Source organism: Pelodiscus sinensis, chromosome 12, assembly GCF_049634645.1.
Source record: "Pelodiscus sinensis isolate JC-2024 chromosome 12, ASM4963464v1, whole genome shotgun sequence".
Lineage (NCBI taxonomy): Eukaryota > Metazoa > Chordata > Testudines > Trionychidae > Pelodiscus > Pelodiscus sinensis.
Window position 1 is genome coordinate 43,676,440 of NC_134722.1, and position 18,686 is coordinate 43,695,125.

The 18,686-nt window shown below is 45.9% G+C and overlaps 1 protein-coding gene across 2 annotated transcripts; it reads right to left on the minus strand.

The window, feature by feature from the left end:
• Positions 1-959: 959 nt before the first annotated feature.
• On the minus strand, positions 960-14,678 carry HERPUD1 (homocysteine inducible ER protein with ubiquitin like domain 1). Of its 2 annotated transcripts, none has more exons than XM_075940390.1 (8): positions 14,469-14,678; positions 10,919-10,996; positions 10,748-10,816; positions 8,529-8,662; positions 7,605-7,727; positions 6,433-6,768; positions 4,548-4,653; positions 960-2,711 (listed from the first exon to the last, which is right to left on the minus strand). In XM_075940390.1, the coding sequence occupies exons 1-8, from the start codon at positions 14,613-14,615 to the stop codon at positions 2,544-2,546; spliced, it is 1,161 nt and encodes a 386-aa protein (XP_075796505.1). In that variant the 5' UTR covers positions 14,616-14,678; the 3' UTR covers positions 960-2,543. The 2 variants fall into 2 exon arrangements, with proteins under 2 accessions (XP_075796505.1, XP_075796504.1); XM_075940389.1 differs by having other exon boundaries at positions 10,748-10,819; positions 14,469-14,677.
• Between the last annotated feature and the right edge of the window lie 4,008 nt (positions 14,679-18,686).

Genomic DNA, 18,686 nt, shown 5'->3' on the forward strand with positions numbered 1-18,686 from the left:
GCTTGCCGGCCTCCTCCCCGGAGTCCCATGGCCTGGTGGGATCTTCTGGTGGGGTTGTAAGTGCTGGCAGCACCCCTACTCTGGTGCAGGAGAGCAGAGCCCGGTGGCTGTGTCCTGCAGGGCCAGTCCACCCCTGCATTAGGGTGTGCTTAGGCACACCCGGTGCGCATGCCTATGTTTACAACCAGGATCACACCTATTAATGGGGCCTCTGCCCTACTGTAGATACATGAAAACAAGGCTGCCCCAGATTGTTTGGGGCATATTAGATCAGAGAAAGAAGCAGAGAGATGTTTCACTGAGGGACACAGATGATCAGGCTTTGAAAAGATTTAGTAATGATCACATTACTTAACCTTCCTTTTCACTGCCATCTCAGCAGATTTACAGGAGTTAGAGCAGGGGTGGGTGATTTTTGACTGGGGGCTACTTCAGAAGTTTTTGAAGTGGTCCTAGGCCAGCCTGGAAGGGGTGGGGCTTCAGGCAAAAGTAGTAAGGCCAGGACATTTCCATGCTTCCCCACTCAGACCCCAGTTGGTCTGGGGGTGCAGGAGTGCATTAAGCCTATTTCCACCATCCTCTCTCCCCCCCTCCCCCTGTGACAACTGCCAGCTGATCATTCAGGTCCTGGGGGAGGTAGGGCACAAAAAGCCTCTTGCTCTCTGCCCTCCAGTGCACTGTGTTTAGAGTCAACTGCCAGGGTTGACTAAATACCACATGCTCAGCCCATCCCTAGGCCCTCATTAGATGAGGGAATAGCATGGCCACTGCAAGCCAGATCAACTGGGTTTGTGGGCTGGATCCAGCCCATGAAGGCCCTTTTGCCAACCCCTGAATTAGAGCTTCCTACTGTAGTTTCAAGATTCAGAAACAAGAACTCTATTATGCAGTGGCAAAGGATTTACCTCAAGGTAGTTTGTTAGAAGAAATAAAAAAGTCCAACTGAAGTAGACAAACACTGACAACCTTAAACCATGTTTAATGGGTAGATGCAGTATGCAGAAACAGGATTAAGAATGACCAAGTAAGTAATTACATGGTCAGCTGTACAAATCAAACTCATGCATATTAGCATGACAATGCATTATAAAGCTTTAAACAAATGTCATCAGTATTGCTACTTGTACAAGATTTTCGGGATAAACACCACAAGCTAGAAAAAAAAAAAGAGATGTTTGCTGAGCAATAAAAATATCCCTGAGTAGGAACAGTCCATTGCAAGTCTACCCCTGCATAGGTTAAGGAGGCTCATATCAGGCCAACTTCCTGAATACCTATAGATTTACTAGGAGCAGCTACAAGTTGGCTATGACCATTGTAACTTGTGTGCAAAAAGCTATCCAAGGCACATTGGGGAAACAGTTATACGTGGCTGAGGAATAAATGTGGGAAGGCTCTGTTCATTTATACATGCAATTAGTGAATAGGTGTTCAAGCGTGCACACAACATCTTACACTTTGAAAACAAAGCCCTTGAAAATATTAAGTTTAAAGGAACATCATGAAGTAGGAAGCCAGTATAGTAAAAAATGTCTTCTGGATCCATCTTGTACTTGCTGTGATGTAGAAGTCGAGTTGGACATTATATAAAGAGAAAGCAAAAGTCCATTTAACTTATGGCCAAGCTCAACAGAACTGAAGCCATGTGTTAGAAGCTTCTGTGATTGAGAAAGTTCTAGTTGACAAAGGTAACAGGAAACAAATTCTGAGATTGTAAATGGATAGCAAAAGGGAGATTTGCCATTGGTCTACTACAATTATATAAACTGAACACAGAACTGCTAAGCTACTTAAATTGAACATTCTCGAAAGTTACAAGATGCACAGAATAAGTAAGTTCTAAATGAATGAAGACAGGATTTACAAGCAAGAAAAGAAACCTTTAAACTACTTTAGAAGCACCTGAACATGACAACTGGAAATTCATCCTGTAACTCAGGTGACCCATTTGGTATACTTGTTTATCACAGGCTCTGGATACCTTTCATTTTCTAACAATGGAGGTAGTCATCATAGGTATGTCCTCCACAGGAAGTTATTTACACAGAAAACATGATTTGTCTTTTTCTTTTAAGATTTAGCACTTCACTCCTTTAATTGAAGCATAAATCTTTTCTGCTAATACTTAACAGCAGTTCCTTGATTTATATACGAGATACTACACTCAGTGTAATTTAAATAGCATTTGAAACATTCCAACAGGAATCATAGCATCAGGAGAAGCCACTTGCTTCTCTTACATCTCCACACACACCTGCTTACGGTCTGTGCATTTAGTGCACAGCTGTACAATGCTAGGTCCTCTATTTTAATGCCTGTTATACAACACATTGAAGTTTTGTAATGAGGACATGGAAAAGCACAGTACATTTTAGTCTATAGGCTGTAATGGTTTAAGGCTTCTTGCAGTTTTCAGGTTGCTTAGTTGCTATAAGATGAGAAAATCCCACTGACACTTGTCATTGGTGTCCAGACTAGTCACGTAGACATAAGAGTAGTCTGCTAGAATTACAGATGGGCTAGGAAGTCAATACCAAGAGCAGTTAGTTGGCCACAGCTGGAGGCCCTTCTGGCAGGAGGGATGCAAAGAAAGTCTTGAAAAAAAGCCATGCTGTGTTCATGAAGGAAGGTCCATCCTGCAGATTTTCTGGTAAAGCTCTTCCTTCATCAGGAATAGCCTCAGGTTCACCTTCTTCACCTGCATTTTCCTCCTGCCAAAGTGAAAGTGGGATGTTTGTTTTACCAAAAGTGAAACCAATTCCTTTCTAAAAGTACTATTTTAATTTTCAATTGAAGAGTTTTAATGACTCATTAGTAGCCTGACCGTACACATTGCTGTATTTCAGTCCTTTGTTTTTAGCTCCTATCCCAGAATTATAGTTCAGAAACTACACAGCTGAAATAAAGTAAAGCCACCCAACCATTTTCATTTTAGCATAGGACCATACTGAGTGAAACTACTGACACACATGTAGAATAGTGATAGAAATGTAGCCGTGTTAGTCTGGTGCTGCTGAAGCAAAATGCAGGACAATGTAGCACTTTAAAGACTAACAAGATGGTTTATTAGATGATGAGCTTTCGTGGGCCAGATCTGAGGAAGTGGGTCTGGCCCACGAAAGCTCATCATCTAATAAACCATCTTGTTAGTCTTTAAAGTGCTACATTGTCCTGCATTTTACTGACACACAGATTTGCAAGTGGAAACAATGCATTGGATACAGCAGTGGTATGAATTGAAATGTTGGCCTCTTTTCTAAATATGGGCATTGTTGACACTGTCACACTGCTAACAACCCCCCCTCTCCCTCCAGTTACTGGCTTTAAAGTTTAACCCTGGCAAAGTAAATTTCTAACATATGGTAGGAAAGACATTGGTTTCTATGAAAGCAAAAATATCAGAGTACTTTTTAGTGACAAAACTAGAAACCAATGACTAGATAGAGCAGGAATTAAGCAGATTCCTACAGTTCCTTTGCCTGTGGCACATAATTTAGTCTCCTGAATGCTGTTAATATGAAATGTTACTGGGTTTAGAATGCAAGTGGCTGGGTTGTGTCGGTGGCCAGAGTAGAGGACCTCTGGTCCTTCTGGCCTTGAACTCTCAGCATGAAGAAAAGCAAGCTAGTATAGCTATTCTACCAGGAAAAGTTTCCATGGAGAACACTTAATATTTCTAATCCAATTACAGTAAAACTCCGATGGTCCGGCATCTGATGGTCCGGCACCATCAGGAACCCAGAAGTGCTCTGGGCAGCCGGACCATTGGAGCTGCTCTGCCCCCGGCTTCCCCGATTCAGCCACTGCTAAAACTGACCAGCAGCTGAATCAGGGAAGCCGGGGGCAGAACAGCTGGAGTGCTGCCGGGTAGGTCCCGTAGCGCTGCCCCTCGGGGCTGCGGGACCAACCCGGCAGCACCCCAGCTGTCCCCGATTCAGCTGCTGAAACTGACCAGTGGCTGACTCCGGGAAGCCCGAGGCAGAGCAGCTCTGCCCTGGCTACCAGGAATCAGCCCCTGATCAGTTTCAGCAGCAGCTGCTCTTGGGGACACCTGGGGCAGAGAAGCTGGGGCACTGCCGGGTTGGTCCAGTAGCGCCGAGGAGCAGCGCTGCTGGACCAACCTGGCAGCGCCCCCCAGCTGCTCTGCCCCAGGTGTCCCCAAGAGCAGCTGGGGTGCTGCCGGGTTGGTCTCGCCACGCCAAGGGTCGGCGCTACCGGACCAACCCGGCAGCACTCCAGCTGCTCTGCTGCAGGCATCCAGATTCAGCCGCTGCTGAAACTGACCAGCAGCGGCTGAATCAGGGATGCCTGGGGCAGAGCCGGACTATTGGAAGGGGGAGGGGGGCTATGAGGGGTTTGGGGTGGCATCCCCCCACCCCACCTCCCTCATAACCCCCCCTTCCGATAGTCTGGCATATCTGATAATCCGGCACCCCATGGGTCCTAAAGGTGCCAGATTATCGGAAGTTTACTGTATTTGGGAAAAATGGAAACTCAACCTGTTCCTGGCATTTCCAGTTGATGCACATCAAATATTGAGTCAATACCTGTAAGTTATTGTTTTGGTCCTGATTTATCGCGGCTTGGGGAAGAACATTGTTTGGAAGAGGGTGAACTGGCTGTCGCCTAAATGGAAACCATCCAGCATGGTGTCTGGAAGACAACAACATTTGTTATTAGCAGTTAGTTACATATTACCCCGGCTTTGCTATGTCAGGCCTAGCAAACACTTGAAAGACAAGAACAAATAGTTCCCTAAGGGCACTAGGATAAATTCAGATTTGTTGAGGTGATGGAGAAATGGCATCCAAAACTTCTCTGCCTCAATCCATGCCACCCAGCATTATGGCAGCAAGACAGAGCATAGCATTCAAGAGGTGGCAGCAGATACAGCATCACAAACTAAGGCTATGGTGAGCAGTCTGGGGTTCCATGTGTGGCCTGCAAGACTTTTTGCTTACTACGGCCCACAGGCAGGGTTGCTAGATTCCACCTGCATAGTTTTCTCCCTACGGCTGTGTCTAGACTGCACACTCTTGCACAAAAATATGCAAATGAGGCAAAATGTGGACTATTGCCATACCTCACTTGCAGGCCTTGACAAACCCTGGCGACAGCTACTTGCCAGCCCCACACCACGCATGCACAAAGCGTCGGTGAATGGGGTGCACGGAGCGACTGGTTGAAATCTACTCTCCACTGAGTAGACTCATTTTTGGGCAAGAGGGGGGTTTTGTGCAAAAAGGAGCCGTGTAGACAGCTTCTTGTACAAAAATGGAATCTCATTAATTATGCAAATGAGGTACAGCAATATTCCATGCTTCACCACATTTGCATATATTGTGTGCAAGAGGGGGTAGTGTAGAGAGTCTAGCAGTACTGCTCAAGTGGCATGCACATAAAGGAAGGCATGTGAAGTAAGATGTGTGCTGACTGCGTGCAAGAGACTAAGCCATGTGTGCCCTCTGTATCCAAAGTGCTGGTACAATTCAACTGCCACACCACAAATTCTAGGTTTGCATGCACACTTCGCAAAAGTGCCCTATCCTGAGAGACCATCTTGATTACAACAATCTTACAGCCCACTGAGATGGAGGGAGACTCAAGCAGGCCACTCACTGGCCTATTGAGGTAAGGGGTCTTGATACTGCCATGTGTAGCATGAGAACTAGGACAGAGTTCTCCTTTTGCTCATACCACCCTATCTTGTCAAGTATCAGAGGGGTCGCCATGTTAGTCTGAATCTGCAAAAGCGGCGAGGAGTCCTGTGGCACCTTACAGACTAACTGAAGTGTAGGAGCATAAGCTTTCATGGGCAAAGACCTGCATATTTATACCTGCCTCTGGAAATTTCCACTACATGCATCTGACGAAGTGGGTCTTTGCCCACGAAAGCTTATGCTCCTACACTTCAGTTAGTCTATAAGGTGCCACAGGACTCCTCGCCACTTTCACCCTATCTTGGCTTTCCCTATACCTATAAAAGCAGGATAACTCCCCCATCCTGGGTGGCTCAAATCAGGAGTCACAGAAAGCCAACATGTGGCCACTTGGCAAACTGATTCCTCCTCTCCCTCCAATTATTTTGGCTAAAGATGTAATTTCTTAGTGATACTGATAAGCATTAATGTGGATACAGTTATACCAGTATAAAGGTCTTTTATCCGAATGAACTACCCTCTTGTCCCATATAGGAATAAGTTACACAAGTAAAAGCACATTAATACTACTATGAATCCATCTACACTAGGGGCTGTATTGCTTTTGATGTACCACAAGAATTAAAGTGGTTCTACTGAAGCATAAACAAGCTGTAAGAGACATGAGCAAAACAAAGACCATCACAGTGCAGACAAACTGCTCCTAAGAACTGTCACCTGAATAATTTAAGTCAACACTGAAACGTTTACTCCATGAACCACACATACTTACAGGTACATCAACACTGTGCCACCCATTACCATGAGGAACCTGCTCAGGCTGGAGTAGAAATAGATAATGTTGATGAAAACAAAGAACAGCGTTGCTGAATAAAGCCAGTCCAACCAATCTCGATTCATCTCCTCTTCCTCTTCCATGAGAGGACCCCCCTGGGCATTCATTTGCAAATTCTGATTGCCCCCTGCATTAAGTGGAGGAGCAGGATTATTTCCAGGCAGGTTTTGTGCAGGAAATGCATCTGGAAGAGGGGCCGGAGTGGCAACTGGTGCCAATGGTATCTCTTGCGACCTCTGTGCAGGTGATCTATCAGCAGAAACAGCAGCCAAACTGAAAAGAAGATAAAGGGTTACCAAGACTTGGCAAAGCTCCGACAAGGATAATATAAGCCTAAAAGCTTCATGCATGAGGGCACAGACAGTCCCACTGGGCCCCCTGTGCAAGAGGGAGGGTGGCTCCATGCTTCTGGAAAGAGAGGGGAGGGAAGCAGGCAGGACAGCCAGTCTTCAGCCCTGCAGCCCCACATAGTCTTCAGTGTCACCTGGACTGTGCTGCAGGGGGTTTTGGAGAGTGCTGTGCAAGGTTATGGCAGCAATTTAAGGGCCTGGGACTTTGGCCACAGTGGCAGTAGCGGCAGCTGGGAGCCCTGGGCCCTTCTGAATCACTGGTCTCCAGGGCAGTTTCTGCCTTTGCCCCTTCTTCCCCACCAATCAACAGGCCTATTCATGTGCCACAAGGAAGCAGCAAGTTGTGATTAGCAGCGACCGAAGTCAGCCCTGGTTATGCCAATGACGTGCTACATGATGGAATGAATTAAACTGTGCGCGTCATTTTCACCTTCTGTAAAACGCAGTAACGTCCATCTTTGTTAAGCTGGAATGCAGAGGGTTTAGTTCAGTATCCCACTGTTGAAATCTTTCAAATCAAGTTTTGCAGTGCTTAGCTTTTCCAAGGCAAGGAGTGTCAAGTAACGTTAAACCTGATTAGTTTTATATTCACAATTGGATATTTGAATCAAAGGCTTAAAAAAATATATAGATGCCATCCAGCTCCATTATAGCTGATGGAAGGAAAAGTTGCCTCATTAAAGAGTTACAACATTTCAAGTCTACCAATAAGACTAAGGAAACAGAGGAAAAAAAAAAAAAAAAAAAAAAACAACTTACTATTGTATATAATACTGTCTTGCATAAATCTGCTGAAACCAGGACATCTGTAATATGTTGTAAGTGGCATAGGCAGAAAACCCAGGAGCCACGCCATGGAGAGGTTGCTGAGCAGCTTCAACCCTTATTCAAACAGGTAAAACACAGGAGGTTTGTATACGAGAGAACAGGAATGCCCTGCCCAAGTTTTTCCCCACCTGTACTGGTAGACATACAGCACAGCAAAAGCAGTCAAGGAGATACTATACATTTTCAGTACATCCTACGGGCTTGAAATACCGTAATCAATATTTTATTAGAAGCATGAATGCAGAAGTCTATATTTTATGTCAAGCGTATGCTTGTGAAATCAGGGAGAGGGGGAAGTGAACAGGAAAACAGTCTTGCATCTACTGGCTCAAGAGTTCCATCTACCTGATTAAATGATCTGACAGTCTGCTTTTATTTTCAGTTCAGATCCATTAATACAAACGATACTTAAGAAATACTCCAGAAAGTACTATGATCTCAAAGCAAGTCCCCTCCATCTACTCTTCAGAGACTCAGAATAGTACAGACTGCAAATTCTGGGAGAAAGCATATCATAGCAAGGAGAATCAATTGTAGGGGCTATCTACATAATGCAGGAATCAACATAGTAGCTCCTGAGTTCATACTTCCATGAAAATGGAATAGCAATTCTATTTTTCCACACAAGAGTACAGGAGATGTCTTGAGAGGGGGAGGTATTATCCATTTAACCCTTTCTTTGTCCACTTAGCTTTCCAGAAGAATAGCATACCTGGCTTAGATTCCACTGACATTTACAACACTAAGCATGGCATGAGGTGCTAGTGTTCAAAGGTTTGATTGTCCAAAAGCAGAATGAACATGAATGGGAAACAATTTTTTCAGAACACGATCCTGCATGTGTAGCATATTTACCCAATATTGGTTTCCCCTGTAGCAGGCTGGTTGCCAGAAGTTTCCCTTTGTCTCAAGCCATCACTTGAAGAAACAACAGAAGGATCTTGACCAGGTTTTGAAACAGTCTTTGGCGGTTTCTTGGTTTCATCAATCTAAATAATAGTAGAATACATACTGGGGTTGATTCAGAACAGTATCTGAGAGAAGTGATCTGTTCCAAAGCTAAATTGCTGTACATTTGTACAGTTTGACTATGAGCATTGCACAATACAAATAGTCATAACTATTGTTATAACCAGGCCTTCCATACATATTATGTTTCCAATACTCTGAAAGGTGACCTAAGAAGGAAAAAAATAGTTGGTGGGGTGGGTCAAAAGTCTTAGGACATAGAACCAAGGTTTTTTTTAAGTGTTTAAATACACCTGTTGCACTACAGAAGCTCTAAGATTAAAAAACCAAGCATAAAAAAAGTTATTCTTAGGGTCTTTTTATATACCATAAAGAGATCACTAGCTTCACCCTCTCAATTATCTTTCCTTTAAAAGAGCACAGGCAAAAGAATGTCTAACTACAAGTGTAATATGAGAATCTTTCATGTGTATCTGATTTTGGAGTTTATGAAATAAAGTCTACATTCCCAGCAATATGTGGATGGCTGCTCTGCAAACTGCCCTACAGAATTAGGACAATGTGCCTTAATCAAAATATCACAACACTAGCGTTGCGACAAATATCCAACTGGAATTAGGACCTACTGCATGTTGTTCACTTTTTGATTTAAGGAAGAGTGGAAATGTAGGTCTTGACACATGAAGCTTGAGCATTAGTTAATACAACCCAACTGAATCAGAAAGATATTTGTACACAATACCATAAGACAGTGGACCCCAACCTTTTTGATACAGGGGACCAGCAAATCCATTCAAAATGTTACAAACTTTTGACACAGGTATTTACATATTCATTATACGAATGATTATTGTGCAAACATGCAAATAAAATATCAGTCTGTCAAAAGCCCAGCCTCCAGGGCCAGCACTAACTCCTAGAGCCCCTCCACTACCCCCCCGCCCCATGCCAACCACTGATCCCAGAGTCCTACACCCAACCCCCTCAAAATGCCTCAGGGATAGCTCCCCTACTACTTAAGAGTCCGTGTCCCCCCCCCCTCCGATCCCTCAGTAGCAGCTTCCTGTTTTGAGCCCCACTGCACCTCCCCCAGAGACAGCTCCCAATATTAGCCCTTTCTCCAGATCCCCACAGTGCCAGCTCTGCCTCCATAGCCTCTCTCCCCCCCTCCCCCCAAACACTAGCTCTTCCCTGGAGCCCCCACCCTGCTCTCCTCACCTAGCCCTGCTGCCTGCATCGTAGTGGCTCTGGGAGAGAGCTGGGGTACACAGCCCAGGGCCTCCCCTCCTGCTGCAGCTATTGAAAGGTGCGCCCTGCCCTGCCTCTCAGACAACCAGCAGCGCTGGGCAGAGGTGGGGTCTCCTCTGGTCGCAGAAAAGCACTTCTCTGCTCTACGGGAGGGCTGTTCGGTGTCTCTTCCCGACTATGGAAGAGCGCTTCCTTGCGCAGTGGGAGGACCGCACAGAGCAGCTCCCAGCAGCCCTCCCACCACACAGGGAAGTGCTCTTCCGTGGCCTGGAGGAGATGCCACCCCTGCCCAGCACTGATTGACTGAGAGGTGGGGCCCAGGCCCCAGAGCCACTGCATCCTGGCAGCGGGTGGGACCAGGCAGCTAGGAACCACAGCCATATGATGGCACAACACCCAATACATTAAATTGAAACTAAAGTCAGTATTAGAAATTCAATTTCTTGTTCCACATGTTTTTGCCAAAAAAGTCCCAGCAGAATACATGTGGACACTCCCTATTCAAATGGTAGTCACGTCTCTCTCCCTCTGATTAGCATAACCATTAGTATAATTTAAGTTCCACATAGCTCTTCAGATGTCTCAGCTCAAACTTAGAACAGTCCTTGCTTTGTGCTTCCAGTACTGTTTTTAAATGTAGAAATGTTCTTCCTCCAGCCCTATTACAACGCTGAAGCAATACTGCCACACCACTTACAGTGACAGAACTTTGGACACACAAGACTTACCAGCCAGTTATGGCAATACTGTCAATCTTTACAAACATGCAGGAATTAAGAGCTAGGTCACAGTCCAAACATTTTTGTTGATCCATTCAATACATAACGTAGGACGAAAACTGCCTAAATTTAACATACCTTTGCACTGGCTTCTTGCATTGTTGACAGATTCAAGCGGTACACGAGATGCAGAGCATGAAACTTCTCCTGCTAAAATAAAGGTGTTTTAAATAACCATTTTTAAACTTCACTTGACTCCTCTTGGTACTGCAGTGCAGCTACCACACCACAAACATGCAGTTACCATACCTGGGGCAGAACATCTCTCAAATAAAGATGGTCAAGTAGCAGCTTCCCAGAATAAATCAGCTTCTGGTCCTCTTCAAGCTTTGAGAGAAGACATGGTATACCGTTACTAATCTGTCAAATGCCTAAAGTCAGCTTCATAAATGAAAAGCTGTGTAAGGAAAAGCTGACTGACGATCAGAGAAACACTACTTTCTGATATACAAGTCATAAATGCTACTTCCCTGTCAACTTCAGTTCAAATGGGAAGGGATGTGGCTTAATATTTCATTATTAAGAAATAATGTGGCTTGTAAACATTAATTCAGGCCTCACCTTTAACAAAAGCAACTCATGCCTGTGGGGTGCCCTGGCCCACAATTGGTTAACCAATTAAACAGAATTTTACATCCCTACTGAGCAGCACTGCAGGCACTTGGTAATCTTTATGACCATTCTAATCATTTCCCATCCAGTAAATTGGAGCAGCTGTTTACACAGACATCCTCCTTGGAACACAGTAACTGAGTTGCACAAGAGCAAGAGATCCCAAGTTCCCCTCCCTACAGGAGAATGTCAGCTCTGCTAGCCGGCAAAGCTAAAGTCCTTCAGCTACTTCCACATTTGTCTTCAAAGCTGCTGAACCTTACATGATTTCTAAAAAGTAATTCAAGGCTGATGGATGCTATTAACAGTGCAAAGCAGCATATGAAGACCTTGACTTCCACGGACACTGGGAATTAACAGCAGCACATCTTCACAACATTCACAAAACAGACTGTCCACTTGAAAAGCAGGGAGGATAAAAACTGGTTACAATAGATCAGATTCTCATTAGGGATGTAAAATGTTGATGATTTGGCTAATTGAATAGTCGATGCAATTTGCATTGACTATTTGATTAGTCGATAAGGTCACTTCTGCTTTTGAAGTAGGCTGTTGCTACACTTCAAAGAGGCAAAAGTGCTTTGGGGAGCACAGGGCCAGTGGGGGACTCCCCCACTGACCCTGGGCTCCACATGACACTGCTGCTTTGAAATGCCGTGTGCAGCCTGGTTGCACATAGCATTTCAAAGCAGAAGTGCCATGTGGAGCCCAGGGTCTGACCCCGGCCTCGACATGGTGCTGCTGCTTTGAAACCACCCATCTTCTTCCCCTCCCCACTGCCTCTGATAGAGGCTGGAAGAGGGAGGAGAAAGCAACTAGCCTGTCGACTATCAGATAAGCATTTGCTTGGTGGATAGTCAACTAGTCATTCACATCCCTAGTCATTTTCATTTAAAATTAAGTAGGTTTAGTTATTAAAAACTAACCTATTTAAAATTAAATTTAAAAACTTTCAATCTATGTTAAGGCCTAAACTTAGTCTCTTAAATATTTAATACACAATGTATGGTTGCCAATTTTAAAGAAATTCAAAGAACTGAAAGGTTAAGCACCTGTAACTAGAATATATTGAAATGCTAAAATAGTTTGATAGCAATTAGTCTCTCTACATTTGCAGAAGAGGCTTAGCCCTCATTTCGGTTTAATTCACCCAGTTCAGGTCAATGATCAGTTCATTCAAAAATTATCAATTTTGAGCAGAAAAAGCAGGAAAACGTCTCCTGATCAAACTGATGAATAAATCCTAGTTCTTAAAACAAAAAAAGAAGAGAGATCTAAAAGTTATAATACCCTAAAGGACACAGTGAACAGAAACACAGGTTCAACTAACTACAGACCAAACTGATTTCAGTAAACAAAGTACTAAGAACAAAACTTATCTGAATTTTTGCATATTTTAACTGAATTTAAACTGCATCCAAGCAGAGCTTTACACAGACCACAAGTAAATAATCCTAATCCAGGAGACCAATGTATTGTTCAGAATTTCCTAACTTAAGTAAAAAAAGTGAGCAAGTTAAGGTACAGGGTTTATGAGATACATGTGTTTTGCTAAACACACACTAAATAGAGCTTTTACACTAAGAACATAAAAATGGCCACACTGGGTCAGACCAAAGGTCCATCCAGCCCAGTATCCTGTCTGCCTGCCAGGTGCCCCAGAGGGAGTGAACTGAACAGATAATGATCAAGCAATCTCCGCCCTCTGACAAACAGACTAGGGACACCATTAGTTGATATGTAGTTACAAATCAAAAGGTCTTGAGACTCAACCTATTTAGAAAAGCTATTAAAGAGTGCAAAACTAATTAACATTTATCAACTAAATCAAGGTTCGCTTTTTGCCAAGTGACGGCTGATTAAAACAGATTTAAATCAAGCCAGCATGACTTAAAGCATGGTGTATACCTACTGCAACCTCTCATTTCAATTCACATGTATGTATGGAGTATTATGTCTATTTCATTGGTCTTAAGATGTATACATACGTGTTATTCTGGGGTTTCATATTGTGCCCATAGGCAGAGTATCTGACACACTCCTAACAGCTGCTTGTTTCAGTGTAAGCTACAGGCTGATCCTCCCCTAAGATTCAGTGGCCCTGCAGGAACACAGATGTTGCTAATCCAGAGAGCCCTGACCACAGACATCAAGTGGCTGGGAGTGGAGCTGGTCTGGCAGGTGGCAGTCTTCACAGCCAGTGACCTGGGGATTGAGAGCCCTGGGAGCAGCTGCTACCATGTGTGGGGTTGGGGGCAGGGAGCCCCAGGAACAGGCTGGTGGCAGCAGAATCAAACAGGTGAGCCAGTGGAGGTCAGGCATCCAAGGACAGCAACCAGGAGGGTAACCTGGGCACCTGACCTCCCCTGGTCCAGCAAGTTTCCTTGTTTGGGACCACTCAGGTCCTGAGGGTGCCCGACCAGGGAGGTTCGACCTGTAGTATTTAGATGTACTTTGTACCAAGTCCAAACGGTTTCTCAATCTGATGCCTATACGCAATAAAGTGTCAATTATTTCGTAGGCAACAAAGTTTCTTTCCACAAAACTAAAACAGCCACTCAAGTCCCTTGCCAGGAACACTTTCAGCCTACACTGCCAATGGACAGGAGAAAGTTTCTACCCTCTGCACTAACTCAAAGACTTCCATTCTATTCGGCAGCCAACAAGCTCCAAGCAGTGTCAACCTTAAACGGCAGCTTAACAAGAAGCAAAAAAAACCCCCCAACTAGCTTCACCCTATTGGGAACCAGTTTCGCTTCTGTATTGACAAGCGGTCTCCGTGACGTAGTGACAAGCGGTTTCCATGGCAATGCAACACACGCACAAGCGGGCGCGCTGGAAACTTCCGGGGGGGGCGGGGGGAGAAGTTTTGCTTCCCAGTGTTACACTTTACACACGTCAAACCAGGCCTGGAGTTCCCGGGCCTCCGGGAGGGGCGCACAGCGAGGGCTGCAACCGCTCCATAGCGCCGCGCCCGCAGCAGCCGGCCATGAGCCCCAGGCGGTCCCGAGGCTCTTCCGCAGCTCCGGAAAGCCCCGTCCCTCCCCGCGGCGCCGCCACGGCCACGAGCGTCTCTCTCCCGGCCCGGCCTCGGGGGCGCGAGCGGCCCGCGCCCCGCCTCAGAGCGAGGGGGGAGGGGCGCGCCCGGCGCGAGGGGAGGGGCCGGCCCGCGGGGTCCCCTCCTCACCGGCCCGTCCGGGTGCAGGTGGCGCAGCCGGGCCTTGAGCTGCCGCACGGTCCAGCCGGGCTCCCCGCGGAGGCGCAGGTCCGGGTGCCGCTGCGCGGGGCTCCTGACCAGCAGGGCGAAGGACTCCGCGTCGCGGCCGGGCTCCATCGTCCGCAGGCGGCGGCGCTGCGCGATCGCCAAACTGTCACAAAACGGCGGACGACTCCAGCCGTCCGCTTTTATACCCCTCGCCCCGCCCCCTGCTCGCAAGTGCGCGGTGGCTGCAGCTGATTGGCTCCTCACGGTGAGCGTGGCAAGACGTGGGCCTATCACAGTGCACATCCGGCTACAGCCTGAAAGGGGCGGATCTTAGGGAAGGGCGGAGGCTAGGTTGGAGGGGGCAGGGTGGGTTGAGGTGCCAGAGGTTACCCAGCTGGGCTGGGGGTGGAGCCGGGCAGGCTCAAGATCAGTCATTACAAAAAGGTTATGGGACAGAGCGATGGCAGTGCCGCTTGTGAGTACAGTGACATTGCCTCCGTGTAGAGATGTTGACTGAGCAACCGTCGTGCTCCCCCACTAGGCTCAACCAGCTAAAACATCCTCTGTCACATTCTTGCAGTTCTTGCATCAGCTCAAGGTGCTATGGAGAGGAAGACAGATGAATTCCTTTCTCCCATCTTTTGTCTGTCTTGTCTGCATAGATTCTAAGTTATTTAGGACAGGAACTCTCTCTTATCTGTTTGTGCAATGCTAAAAATAATGAGATCCAGATTAGGGATGTTAAATATCAGTTAATTGAATAGTTGAGTAACCTTATGAATTCTTATTGGTTACTTGACTATTCTAGAGTCCCTCCAGGCGGGGCCAGCAGCCAATGTATTCCAGCCCCACAGCCAAGGAGTCCCCTGCCACTCTGTGCTGTTGCCTCTGTATCGGAGGCAGCAGCGTGGGGTGCCAGGTAGAAGCTAATCCTTGAGGAGAGCCGGTTTAAAAAACAACTCCCTTCACAGATCGGCTGCCTGTTGCCTCTGATATGGTTCTAGCATGAGCCATAATTGAGCCCGGTGATCCCTGCTTTCCTGCTTCCTAAGACACTTTAAATGCAGAGCTACAGTGTGTGGGTGTACATTAACCTATACGCTGCTTATTGATTGATCGACTACACTATTGCATCCCTAATCCATATCTCAGCCCAACCCTTTAGGCACTATTGTGTCAATACAGAAATAAAATCTTTGACCACATACATCTACTTGTCACCTGCCACTCCACACTGGAACCCATATGGGGCATCATCAGGCAACTACATACTTGATGGGCTTTCCTAAAGTCTCCATCCTGAAATAAATCATTCATGGACTCCTTCCACCTACTTATGGCCTATAAAAAACAAACAAAAAAAAACCCCCACTCAAACTCAAAAATAAGGATGTAAAATTCTGTCTAATTGGCTAACTAGTTAAACATAGGTTACGACTAGACTGGCACGATTTTCCGGAAATGCTTTTAACGGGAAAGTTTTCCGTTAAAAGCATTTTTGGAAAAGAGCATCTAGATTGGCACGGACGCTTTTCTGTAAAAGCACTTTTTGTGGAAAAGCGTCCGTGCCAATCTAGACGCGCTTTTGTGCAAAAAAGCCCTGATCGCCATTTTAGCCATCGGGGTTTTTTTGCGCAAAACAGTACTGTGCTGTCTACACTGGCCCTCTTGCGCAAATCATTTGTGCAAGAGGGCTTTTGCCTGAACGGGAGCAGCACAGTATTTCCGCAAGAACACTGACAATCTTACATGAGATCGTCAGTGTTCTTGCAGATATTCAAGCGGCCAGTGTAGACAGCTGGCAAGTTTTTCCACAAAAGCAGCTGCTTTTGCGGAAAAACTGGCCAGTCTAGACACAGCCATAGTGTTTAACCAGTTAACCAGTCAAAAGGGGGATGGCCAGGGAGAACTGCTCCAACCTGGCTGGAGTGGCTCCCCCTCTCCCCGCTGCAGGTAGGTGCTGCTCTGGCTGGTTTGAAGCAGTCCCTGCTTGTGGGGACCATAGCCCGCCGCAGGCAGGAGCTTCTCCAGGTTAACTTTAACTGGTTAAACATTCAAATCCCTATTTAAAAGACTAGCCAGGGAGCTTAAAATCATAAAGTTGCTTAAGGCTAAAAAACACTGTCTGAATAGAGACACAGGATTTATAGTTGATTAGAACAATCTGTAACACACTAACCCTCATCTTTACCTTGAATGCTACCTTATGGGCTAACAAACTTTGCTGAACAATCTGTTCCACCACGCATTTAGCCATGGTGCTTGCTGTACCTTTCCAGACCTGAAAAAGAGCTCTCTGTGGCCCAGAAGTTTGTCTAAACAGTAGAAATTGTTCCAATAAAAGATATCTCACCTACCTTATCTCTCTTAGACCCTGGGACCAACATGGATATACTGTGTACAATAATAAATAATGTAAGGAAAGAGAAATGCATCATGTCTGAATAAGATACAATGTTATACTTAGCTAATATTTGTAGAGGCCTGTGCAGATACAAAATATGTATCTGCATCTGCACTTGTATCTGCAAAAATGAGCTATGGATATCCTCATTGATTTTCAGGGCTCTAAATATTTGTATTGCAGTAGCATGTAGACCCTGTGTACTAGGGTTGCTACGTGTCCAATTTTCAGCTGGAAAGTTCAGTCAAAAGGGGACCTGTTCAATGTCCAGGCAGCACTGCCAACTGCAAACCAAAAGTCCGGTCACCATAGTAACTGCAAGTGGCCTGTGCCACTGGAAGAGCAGCTGCTGCTGGAGGCCGGGGGATCCTGACAGCACGTGATGCTGGGAGAGCAGGGCCAGCGACTGGGCTGGCTGCCTATGATGGCCCATCCTTTCTTCTCAAACTTCCAGTGCCCCAGCTATCTCTGGCCTCATTCCAGGGACAGTCAGCCCTCTCCACACTGCACTCTGACTGAACAGGCAGGCAGGCGCCACATCAGCTCCTTCTGCCCTGACTCTACAAGTGAGTCTCAAGGAGGGGGGAATGAGCAACAGGAGGGCCTGTAGTGTTTGGTTTTGAAACAATGAATAGTTGGCAACTGTACCATGTGCTCGGCCCTGTGCAAACATTTAACAAAGATGTTCCTGACCTGAAAGAGCTTACAGTCTCAGGGCATATCTGCACTATGGTCTAACCCGACAGAGGAGTAATTGTACTCAGAGAGATGCTTTAGGATCCAATGTCCCAAATACAAGTGCATGAGACAGATTTCCTCAAATTTAGGGAATTATAAAAGATGTCTCATCAAAGAGCAGTGAGGAACAATTGTGCCTGTTCATGGAAGAGAGAGGGCACTGTACCACCTACCATCCTGACACCAGATCAGGTATGGACAATAATGGACCCTCAAACAGTATGTGACCCCCATATTGGCTGAGTCATACCTGCCTCTGACAGACACCTGAAGGATCTAATGTTCGTTTTGCACTTTAGCAACTTGTGCATATTTGTCAGTCCAATAAAGTCTCACTGATTTGAATTGCTTGTTGTCCCAGTTACCCTCCTCAAACTAGTGATAAACTCACGATCCTCAGCTGCATAATCTCTTTTAAGTCCATTGGGCCCAGGTCTCTGGACCTTGACTCAGCTGCCCTGGAAATAGGGATGTCCAGTTCCCATTGGCTTGCCGACAGACTCTGAGTTAGATGCAAAATTGGCAGGCATATCTCCACTGCTGCAATGCATCATATACACAATGGACAGGCTAGGAGCATGTTAATGTTGACTGGAGTCTTCTGTGGTATGTGCTGGATATAAATGCTTGTACATCTGCTATGTATTTTGAGCATAGGTCTCCTTGTTTGTCCTGGTGTGCTGCAAAGATGTTTTATCCTCTACGGATTGTTTGCTGTAGATAAGTCTGCGGATAAATGTGACCTTTCGTCAGTGAGAAAAAGAACAGATGATGGAGTGGTCTGAGGGGAAGTCCCAGGAATGTAAACAACCAGTCTTAGAACAATTCTGGTGGCCGATAGTCCTACTGTGAATTGGGATCTTAGGAAGGGAAAAGAAGGGAAGGGAATATTTGTAGCAGGTAGAGCAGTTTGGGCTTTCAGTTGCACTTGGAGGGACCATTGCACATGAACCCTGGAGCCAGCTGGATGGGTGGGTGGGTCTGGCAGCCTGGAAATAAATCTCTTGACCAGTAGCACTGTAGTTGGCTGACACAGAGGGAGCAGGCAAGCGGGCAGC

Bases quoted from the DNA above. Each gene is read 5' to 3' on its own strand.
- HERPUD1 (XM_075940389.1), bottom strand. From the start codon at position 14,615: ATGGAGCCCGGCCGCGACGCGGAGTCCTTCGCCCTGCTGGTCAGGAGC. The intron at 10,997-14,468 runs GTGAGGAGGGGA...CTTCTCTCAAAG, and splicing joins ACCTGCACCCGGACGGGCCG to CTTGAAGAGGACCAGAAGCT. The intron at 7,728-8,528 runs GTAAATATGCTA...TGTTTGAATAAG, and splicing joins ACAGGGGAAACCAATATTGG to GGTTGAAGCTGCTCAGCAAC.